At 47.3% G+C, this 10543-nt stretch overlaps 1 protein-coding gene across 2 annotated transcripts in view; it reads left to right on the top strand.

The window, feature by feature from the left end:
- The first annotated feature begins 8488 nt into the window (after positions 1 to 8488).
- The window catches only part of LIMCH1 (LIM and calponin homology domains 1), a 184239-nt gene continuing 182184 nt past the window's right edge, over positions 8489 to 10543 (top strand). For both annotated transcript variants that reach the window (XM_075091598.1, XM_075091597.1), the window contains exon 1: positions 8489 to 8809. In XM_075091598.1, the coding sequence (XP_074947699.1) occupies positions 8714 to 8809 (96 nt within the window). In that variant the 5' untranslated portion in view covers positions 8489 to 8713. The remainder of the gene's footprint in view (positions 8810 to 10543) is intronic.

Here is a 10543-nt window from a genome sequence, read left to right as displayed (position 1 = left end):
GTCTCCAAGAGGTCCAGAAAAGAGCAGAAGTAATTCTCTAGGAGCACTGAAAGGTTATAGCAAGGCCCAACAAATAGTCATAGTACTGCTTGTTTCTTTAATACCTAAATGTCTCACATACGTTGAGAAGTGTTCTGTTTCTGTGGTCACACTTAGATTTACATTTCCTGCCATCAGTAGCTCCAGTGAATGAGTTTTGAGCTGCAGAGTGTGTGTGTGTAAGTGGTGAAAATAATATTACTGAGGCATATCAAGCTGTTGGTACTTGCAGTTCAGGGATGTATAAGAAAGGTTGCTACCTGGGGAGATGTCCACAGCTCCTCCTAACTCAGCTGTAATTTAGGCAGGGCTGTAAATAATACTCAGCCCTTTGAAATGTCGGGTGGAGCAAAATAAAGACAATATAATAGTCTTCATTTTCAGTTTGGACTGTTGGCTGATTTTGTCACCCTGACTCTTTTGAATATGTGGGCATCATGTCTGTGATGGCCTGATGGATGCTGTCTATCCCAGGAACAGTGTCTGTTGCACCAAAGCACCTCCACAGGCTTTGATGAGTCTCTTGTTCTGCAAGGATCATCAGGCTGCAGGAGATCACTGAGCAAGACACCCTGCCTTCAGGGAATAAACTCACCTGTATCTATAATACACTGCTTGCTCTTGCTTCTAGTTGAACACAATCCTCAGCTCAATTTTGTCCTTTAGAAATTCAATACATAGGAGAAAAAAAACCTAATATTCCTGTGTCATAGAACTAAATTATAATGTTGCTAAATAAGACACATTGCTGGCCTACTGGATGAAGTTATTGCTTTTATTTCTCACTTTTTTTTTTCTTGTTTTCTGCCCCTTCTTCTATTTTCCTTTCTATTTTCCACTTTTAGCTGGCTATTTCCTTATGTCAGGTAAATGAATATTCCAGTTCGCTGTGAACCAGCTAGTGCCACAAACAAATTTGGATAAAGCCCAGTGTTAATTCCAGGTACAGATTTTCCCTTTTGATCTGCTCCGAGGGAAAGTTACTTGGGAAAGAAAAGGGAAGATAACGTCCACCAGTTCTTTCTGGATGATGCAAGTGACTGCTAAAATTAAAGGCTGAATGTGATGTACCTTTTCCCAGGTTTCTCCAACTTTCACAAGCAGCTACCCAGCAAATAGCTCTTCTAACATCAGCGTGAGGGTTTTTTGCCATTCCATTTGCACATCTGATAAAAACACAATAGTTTGGTGAACTACATGGTTATGCCACCATTAAACAAAATTTGTTATAAACCAAGAAAAGGAATATCAGAACCCAGAAATTTACTTTGGAAGCTAGGACTTGCTTTCCAAAGCACCTTTTTCCATGTATAGTTTTATCATAGGGGTTTGGTCTTCATCCCTTTTGACACCAGTTTGGCAAAAGTTTCTAACTGCAATCATTGCATGCTGCCTCGTACATGACAGCCTCTGCTTCCCCCCAAATAACCCAGCTTTGTGGAATTTATTTGAAGCTACAGCTTGGTGCAGAGGTTTGCAGACTGTTGAACAACCTGCTCTGGCAACTTACAACTTCACGCACTAAGCCTAGACAGACTCAGCTGCATGGGGTCTCTGAGCACATTAACTCACTTAAAAGAGTCTTTTCCTAGGTGATGGCACTACGAAAGAGGTGTTTAGGAACATCTCTCTAAAACCCCTCTACCATGTAATGCCACTACTTACCTAGAAAGATTTGAGCAACTCCAAGTGTTCAAAAATTTACCCAGAATGGTGAAATGGGGTAAGATGCATACTGGGTGGGTGGCACCAGGGAAAGATGCTGCATTTAAATGAGCAGAGTGCAAAATCAGCTGGAAGATTATTGCAGATACATACTGGAAGTGGAGATTCCTGCTCCGGATCAGTCTGTGTTTGGAAGAACACCCTGCTTCCACTTTGTCTTCAATGAAGGAGGTTGTAAGAAAGTAGCTGAAAAGCAGTCAAACTCAGAAAAAAACTGGAAGGGAAATACTGTTTTGCCCTTCTGTAGCACTTCCAGCTCAGCATAGAAGCAAAAGCTGTTTGTTGCTTTTGCTTTAAAGAAACCGGGTGTCACATTGGCAGGTACACAAACCTATGAGCATCAGCTCCCCACCAATGCGTTTTTGTTTTAACAAGCTAAAAAGGTCCTTGATAAGAGCTGGTGAAAAGCCCATTGTCCTGCCACATCCTTTTCCCAACTTGACCTGTCAACAGAGCAGAACTCTGCAGCCCTGGGCATACAGAGTGGGTGCGAGAGACATGCTTTCCTTCAGAGTCCTCTTTCAGCGGCTGGTTTGTGCATGTGTCCATCTTCCTTTTGTGATATGGCATGTATTTTACCAAAGGCCCTAGAAAGAACATGTATGGACCTGGACCTTGCTGCGCTTCGTAGCTACAAACACAGAATGAAAGGATGCTCCCTGGCCTGATGAGTTCACTGGGTTTGTGCTCAGGTTTATTCTCTTCTTTCCCTTGGTACCTCTTTTATTCAGGTTGCTTCACTTCCCTTTCACCACTCTGTCACTCCTTTTTTTATGTAATTGCTCTTCAGTCAACCCAATTTACGTCTTTTTAGTCTTGTGTAACCTGGTACCACTTGTGATATTTCTCCTTTCCCTAACCTTCTTTCTGCCCTTCTTTCCAAGTGGTTTTCGTGGTTTATATCTGTTGTGTTGTCCCTCCACCTACTGAGTGCAAAGTAAAGGAAGGGAGAAGTACCTGAAATCGGAGAGACAGAGAACGGGGTTAAATGTAATTACGGATCTGAGAGACAAGAGACTAGGGCAGGCTGGGATAAAGAAAAGCAGGCTGGTGGAGAAAAAAAATATACTCGTTAAGGAGGAGGCTGGACATAGGAATTTCCTACACGAGAGGAAAGGCAGGTCTTGATGAGAACAATATAAAGAAGGAAGGAAGTGGCTGTTTGGGTGAGTAGAATTGACTGTGGCTGTGGATGAAAGGAGAAGCTGAGCCAGGCTCTGTGCAATCAGCAGAACTATCAGCCTGGGATCTGGAAGCCTCCAGGAGAGGCAGGACCAAGTGTCAAAGACAGAAAGGAAGGCTGGGCAGGGAAAAACCCACACCTAAAAGCATAGCAGCACTTGAAACACAGAGATACTGATCAGGGATTTGTTACCCAGGGAACAGAGAGGATGGGGAAGACCCCAGAAATTATGCTTTCTTAATGACATTGAATATTTACAGGCATTTATGCAAGTGATCTCTCATTTTGAATCACCTGCCCTCTGACTCATTAGGCTGATAATAGCTAAATAACAACATATGTAGTAGTATATCAGATCCTGGATAGTCAACAGCTTTTAAAATCTAAAAATTTAATTAAATGGAAAGACAGGCAAATAGGAAAACGTCAAATGGTGCTCAGCTACCAGGAGACAACTGGTTGTATTAGATTTCAAAAATCAATATAAAATTCCAAAATAGAGAAAACCTGCTTCGCAAACAGGCTTCACACTCTCCTAGGACAGGGTGAGAAGGGAAAATACTGTTTTTCTCCAAGGAAAGAGCAAACTCAGATGATCCATCCACTCCTGTAATTCCCAGAATGACATAGAACATCGATGCCAAGCCTGACAATATGTTGCTGAGTGAGTGGAAGCAGAGAGAAAGTGACTGCGATAGAAGACAGCATGGCCGGGGTAAACAAACAGGTGCTGTCAGCCAAATGCTGAACACTGCAAATGCACCACAGCAGATGCCCTGATTAAATAAAATGTGAAGTCACAACATTTGTCTGTGATTGAAAAAAAATCAACATGCTCTCACAATCTCAGATTCATTGATTTTTCATGAGAATTAAAAATAACTAAAGCTTTGGTGTTATTTTTTCTTTGCACTTGCAAGTTTTTTAAAAATAAAAAACCCTCTTGAATGGGAACAGTCTCTTTGAGTCATTTTTCAAAATTAGGGTTTTTCTATCTCTTGCTTCTGAGTGGATATCTTTACCAACCTTCTCTCAAAGACGGGCTACATGTCATAGAGAGTTGAACTGTCTTTGAGCCTAGCTATATCAATGAAGAGAATGCTAAATTTCTGGTGAAGATCTCTGCCACCACCCTCTTCTGCCCTTAGAGATGCTGCTGCGAGGGTTCCTCTTGTCCGTTCACTCAGCCCACCTCTCAGTTCACCCCTTCACACATGACAAGCTGTGCAAGTACGCAACCTGCCTTCAGTAAAAGATCTCCAAATACTCTCCAGCAGGTTTAATACCTGTTGAGAGGTATTAATACCCAGGATGACTTATGCCAGGGCTGTCCAGCTCCTGCTCCATCACCAGGCAGCCACGTTGCTCTTTGCAACGGTGTGAGTCCTGTGACGGGTCAGAGACAGCATCTCTGAGCAGCTCTGAAATAATCTGGAGGTTATACAGAGCTCTGCTGGATGTGCCTACCCCTGTTTTATACTCTAGAGAACAAAGGAATTCCAAGCAGAATTTTAAAAATAAATACCTTACAGCCTCAAGTTCTCTGTGAGACATTCCGTGGTTTGTTGAAGGGACAAAAAGGACAAGCAAACCAATGAAATGTATAAAAGTCCTTGCGCAAACAACTGAGAAGATATTTAGCCAGAGCAGTCTGCTTATGGCTCAGATCAGATTTCTCAAAAATCTGGCCTGGGATTGTGCAACATTCCCAACTATGACCACTACGGTCTGGGGAAAAAAGATCTGCTCAGAGAATATCAGCCAGGACTGACAGATTGTGGAGGAGATAAGGAGGCAGACAAGCCCTGGTGCCAGCAGGGTAACTTCCCTTCTTAACCAGAGCAGGGGCCTTGCTGGTTTAAGGCACATTTATAAAAGCTCACAAAGAAAAGATCAATAAGCCAGGTAAAACAGAATATAAATAGAGGATCCTTGGATGTTTCACCCATTTACTCTCCACGCAATGCTTTTTTGGTAAAAGTAATTTTTTCCAAACAGAGGGTACCCATGTTACTGGAAGCATGTTTGCTTTGAAGAGCAAGCTTTATTGTCTGGTTAATACAAGCAGAAGGAGAGAGAGCACAAAGATGTCATCTAACAGTAGTTTTGCACAGAGGTTGGTCTTGAACATCAGATTCATTCCTTCAGGGAGACACATTTTAGTGGTGGAAGCTGCCCAGGACGCGTCTTCCTCGACGCAAGCTGTTCATTGCTGCTGTGGGATAAGATCAGGCCTGCCACAACCAACCAGGCCTTATTAATCCCCTGTTCCCTCTGTTCAAGAAGGTTAAAGATTTTAGATGTTATACTGAAGGCAAAAACGAGCAGGAGAGTTTGTGTTCCCACTGGAGATGACTAAATTGGGTAAGAAGACCAAACCAGTTAACACATGTTGAACCCTCACTCTACCTGAAGTTATGTTTTCCTAAAACCCTCTATTTTTCTTTCTGTGCACAACAGCAAAGAGATTCCTGACAACCTCTGCTTCTACCTTCTCCTATAAACACCATATTACACATTTTTCCACAATTGCTTTACTTGCGCATAGGCACAGTCTGCTTTCAGGAAGGGTGACTGCACCTAGACAAAGATACGCAGCTTGACACCGATACCTGCTCCTCTATAGATTTTCCTGTCTAATAAGTACAGATGCAAGATTGTTGCAGGCAATAAGGACTACTGAGACACTAGCTTGGGTTTTACCAGACAGAAAAACAGAGAGGCTAAACCGAAGCATTTGTTTTAAAAGAAGGGAGTTTTACAACCAGCTACAAGAAAAAATCTGCTTTATTGCTGATACAATTTCCATTGCTATGTTTCCGGTAATGCTTCTGGTGAGAAGCAGCAGAGTGACCTCAGGAAAACCCTGCTAGAGTTTCTAGGGGGCTCATACTCTAGCTTGCCTCCTATATGAGTTGCCAGGGTGGCTGTAATAGGGAAAGAAAAACCACTGAAAAAACCCTATGACCGGTATTCAAGGGGCTTAGAGCAAGCCCTGCAACTCTCCAGGCAGATGGTGGTTTAAAAAAAAACAACCACCAAGCTGGGCTGATGCTAGAATTGTGTTTCCATGGGAACAGGGAGGTAGGGATGCTGCGGATGCTGCCTTGTACTTGACTGAATAGGAGGGAGGTTCAGGATTAGGATTAAGAAAGAAGTGGCCAGATTTCTGCTGCCATTCAGGGTGTATTTTACACTCCTAAATACAAGACAGGGCCCTTTAAAGGACTGCACTAGCTCTATACCCACATGTCTTGGTGTGGATTTAATAAATTTTAAAAGATGTATATGCTTGAACATAAGAGTGAACATAAGAGTGCGTCAAAGAGTATGTTTTGGGCCAGTTTTGGGCACCCCAGGTTAAGAAGGACACAGAAATGCTTGAGCAAGTCCAGTGGAGAGCTACCGAGATGATCAGGGGACGGGAGCATCTCCCTTATGAGGAAAGGCTGAGAGACCTGGGTTTGTTCAGCCTGGAGAAGACTGAGGGGGGATCTCATCAATACCTATAAATATCTACAGGGTGAGTGTCAAGAGGATGGGACTGGACTCTTTTCAGTGGTGCCCAACGACAGGCCAAGGGGCAATGGGCACAAGTCGGAACACAGGAAATTCCACCTCAATATGAGAAAAAACTTCTTTCCTGTGCGGGTGCCAGAGCAGTGGCACAGGCTGCCCAGGGAGGGTGTGGAGTCTCCTTCCCTGGAGACATTCAAAACCCACCTGGATGCGTTCCTGTGCCCCCTGCTCTGGGTGTGCCTGCTCAAGCAGGGGGGTTGGATGAGAGGATCTCCAGAGGTCCCTTCTGACCCCTACCACTCTGTGATTCTGTGTAAGTGCACATCATCTTTAGTGATCCATGAAAGCTGAGTGTATAAACGAGAAACACCTGTCCACTTCTCAGTTTAAGACAAGGTGTGTGGTGGTGGTCTCTGTATCAAACCGATGCTCTGTGCAGTACGATGGTTACCCCAGCCCATTCCAGTTCTTCTAGTTCTCCAAAAGGTGATGCTGAGATCACCAGACAGCAAAATCATACATTTGATATTGTGCAGTGATAAAAAAAGAGGTAGGATAATTATTTTAAATTGTTAGTCTTCCACTGCCCCAAGAGAATAAATCTAAGTGATGCTTGATATACATCAGTGTTATTTAAATATTACAAGAATCAGAAAACAGTTTGTGTTAGCATAAGTATTTCAAAACACACTTATTATTTTTCTTTAAATGTTTGAGATTAGATTACCATTCATCTAGTTTTCATCTAGTTGTAGTTCTCAGAATAATCCTTATAAACTCATCTCCTGGTTTTAGGCCCTTCATTATTCCAGTGAATTTCAAACAACAAAGACCAAAACAAAAGGCAAAGAAAATAAAGACAAAATCCCAGAATGGTAATAGAGTTAAATATATGCATTTACATGACATACTTATATTTGAAGTCAGAGGTTGGTTTTTTTTTTCCTTTGGCTAATTTACAACAATAAACAAGATTTAAAATCCCGAGTTTTGAAACGAGGCAAATTCATGCCTAAAATAAAAGAATGTTGAAAAGTAGATCCTATAGTTTGCTTCTCATCAAAATTTGTTGACAACTATCACAAGCTGAGAATGTGACCAGTTATGACCCCTCTCAAAATAACCCCTTAGCTGTAGGGGTTAATGTTCGCACACCTGTGTTTCCAGCACACAGATTTTTTTCTATGCTTGAATAAACATAAACAAGTAACTTCGGCTCATCTTCCAAACACTTATGAGCAGAGATTTTTAGAATTTTTGCTTTAAAAAGGCCTTGTGAAGATTTTTTTCTTCCCTGTTTCTAGCAACTTCTATGCTTAACCTTAGGCGCAAGAGCAGCTGCTCGAGCTAGGACTGCTCCCACAACACGAGTTCACATGTCTCTGCAGGACAGTTTTCTTCCCTTGCATAAAGGGGAAGGAAAAAAAAAAAAAAAAAAAAAAGAGTACGGTGGTTTTTAAGCACACCTTGATGCCCGCTTCGCCTCTGAAAGAAGAGGAGCGCTGCCAGGCGCGGCGCCGACCCTCGCGCGTTTTCGCAGGGCCGCGGAGCGCGGGGAGACGCCCGCGGTACCTGCGGGCGCGCCGCTCCCGGGGCCGGAGCCCCGCGGCCCCCGGGGGAGGGTCTGGGCGCGGGGAGCGAGGCCCGGACGCTCTCAGGTGCTTCGTGCAATAGCATCCATTGCCGTTAAGGTGCTCAATGCAACAGCCGCAGCCAGCAGCTCGCCGCATACGCGGGCGGCTCCGTGCCCTCCGGGAGGCGCGGGGTGGGGGGATCGGCTGCCCCCCTTTACCCCCCGCCAAACCGGGGGGGGGGCCTCGCCATCATCCCGCCGCCCCCTCCCGCGATGCGATGCTGGCGGCGGGAGGCGGCGACGCGGGCATTTGCATCGGGCTGAAGGCAAAGCGGCTTTCGCCCGTCTGATTTATTTTTAGCCGGCAGCTCGGCTCGGCGCGGCTCCCCTCCGCCGGCGGGGCGGGCGGGGCGGCAGGCGAGGGAGGGAGGGAGCGAGGGAGGGAGGGAGGACGGACCGAGCCGGCGAGGCGGGCGGAACGGGGCACCGGCGGAGAGGTTACCGCAGGCAAGCCGCAGCCAGGCGAGCTGCAGAGCGCCGCCGCCCCCCGGCTGCGAGAGGAGGAGGAGGCGAGGCGAGGAAGGCAGCGGCCTCCGGCGTCCCCCTGCTGCGGCCGCGGCTCACCTCGGGCTGGCGGCTCGCTGCCTGCCCGCTCCCCCGCCGCAGCCCTGCAGATGGCCAGTGCCGGGCTGGAGCTGGGAGAGGTGCAGCCTCCCCCCGAGCCCCCCCAGCCTGAGCTGGCCTTCACCGAGGCTCAGAAGTGGATCGAGGTAAGGCGGCGGGGCGACCCGGTGCCCTTCCCTCACTCGTCGCGGGGTCCGTAGGCATTTTATTCCACGCCGAGCTCCCTCCCCCGCCCCGCTTTGCTCGCTGCGGGGAAGGCTGCCGGGGCCCGCCGAGCCGCTACTCAGCCCCCGCGCAGCGCGCGCGCCTCTGGACGGACCCCGTCCCTCCCCTCCCGGCGCATCTCTTCCAAACTTAATCCCCTATTTGCGTTCCCCTCCCCGCCCCCGGGGCTGGAATGAACGGGGCGGCTGTAAACAGGAGCCGCGCAGGTGCGCGGCGCGGACGCGTTCCCCTGCGGGGCTCCCACCCGCGGCGTCCCGGGGGGTGGGGGGGCGAGGGACCCCCTCCCTGCTGGGGAAACCTGCGGCCTTGCGCCCCTCCAGCTCCCCTCCCGCGGGCGGCGGCGTTCCGCGGCCGCGCAGGTACCGCTCCGCAGTGCGCGGAGGGGCGACCCGGGCGAGTCAGCACCGCTGCGGGGGCTGGGGGCAGCGCGACCCGCGGCAGAGCTCCCCTGCAGCCCCTTCGCCCATCGCTCAGCCGAGCCAAGGAGAGACATGCAGTCTCGCTCTTCAGGCAGGGCAGAAAAATAGATCTGCCTGCTGTTTGCTTGTGCCATAAAATGCAAAGACGGGCAGGTGGCGGGTGAAATTTAATAGTTAAATATTTTGGCATGTAACAATAGAGACACTTTAAATAACTCTTCATCTGATGGCTGGTACGAAACACGCATGAAGGTGGTATAAACCCAGATACCAGGGTAACAGCTCCCTTCAGCTGCGGGCTTTGGATTTAATCTGCAGCTTTTAGTAAGCCTTGGCGGATTCTGTTTTCCGACAGTGGTTAGGCAAACTCACGTTAAAATTATTGTGAATTTAAGATTCACTGATGCCCTGGGAATTTTAGACTGTAATGGTTCACTCCCATATCAGCTGGAATAGTAATGCTGTGTCAGACTTCAGGGAATTGGCACTGGCACAGTAAGCGGGCTGCTGTAGGGCCAGAGGCAGAAGAACAATGAGGAATGTGAAAAGAAGGGCCTTTATGCCAAGGAAAGGTGAGTATGCAGCCTGGGAGAGGAAGAGTGAAGTGCATATAAACACTGGTTGTCTTGGGAAGATGAATACACTGGTGTCTGTACAGCCTTCTTTGTAGTACAGGACCAAGAGGGAGGCACATGACTCCATCATACATATGGTCCATAAAATAGCTTGTGACCATGAGTTCTGCTCGCTGCTAATGAAGCCAAGAACTCAATGGCAGTACTCTGTAGGTAACAAAGCTGCCAGCAGTCACTCCAGGCGTGATGATAATTAAGGGACTATAAGTCTTCCTGTATAAGAGCAGAAACTTGTGGGTCGGGCAGAAACTTCCCTCTTGAGCAGTTTATTCTGCATCTCACTGTGACTGGAGGTCTCACGCCTGTTCTTGTGTGACCCAGAGCCTGGTGAGCAGAGCAGAAGGGCTCTTAACTCCTTGTGCGCTCCACACAGGCCGGAGAGGTCCATGCGTACAAAAGAGGCTGTCTATAACTTCTTGTGCTTCCTCCTTCACTTTTTAAAATCTGCTTGATGCGTGAATGGCAAAGTTGTAATGTGCTGTTACTATTGCCCCTGTCCTCTTGCCTGCGGGAGTGTGTCAGGAGCCTGGAGCACTGCCATGCCTGTGGTGTGAGAGGGAAGCATCTGCCTTTCCAGCAGTGCCCAGAGTGGATGCCCTGA

This window comes from Phalacrocorax aristotelis, chromosome 4 (genome assembly GCF_949628215.1).
Source record: "Phalacrocorax aristotelis chromosome 4, bGulAri2.1, whole genome shotgun sequence".
Classification (NCBI taxonomy): Eukaryota; Metazoa; Chordata; class Aves; order Suliformes; family Phalacrocoracidae; genus Phalacrocorax; species Phalacrocorax aristotelis.
This window is presented reverse-complemented; position numbering and strand designations above follow the sequence as displayed.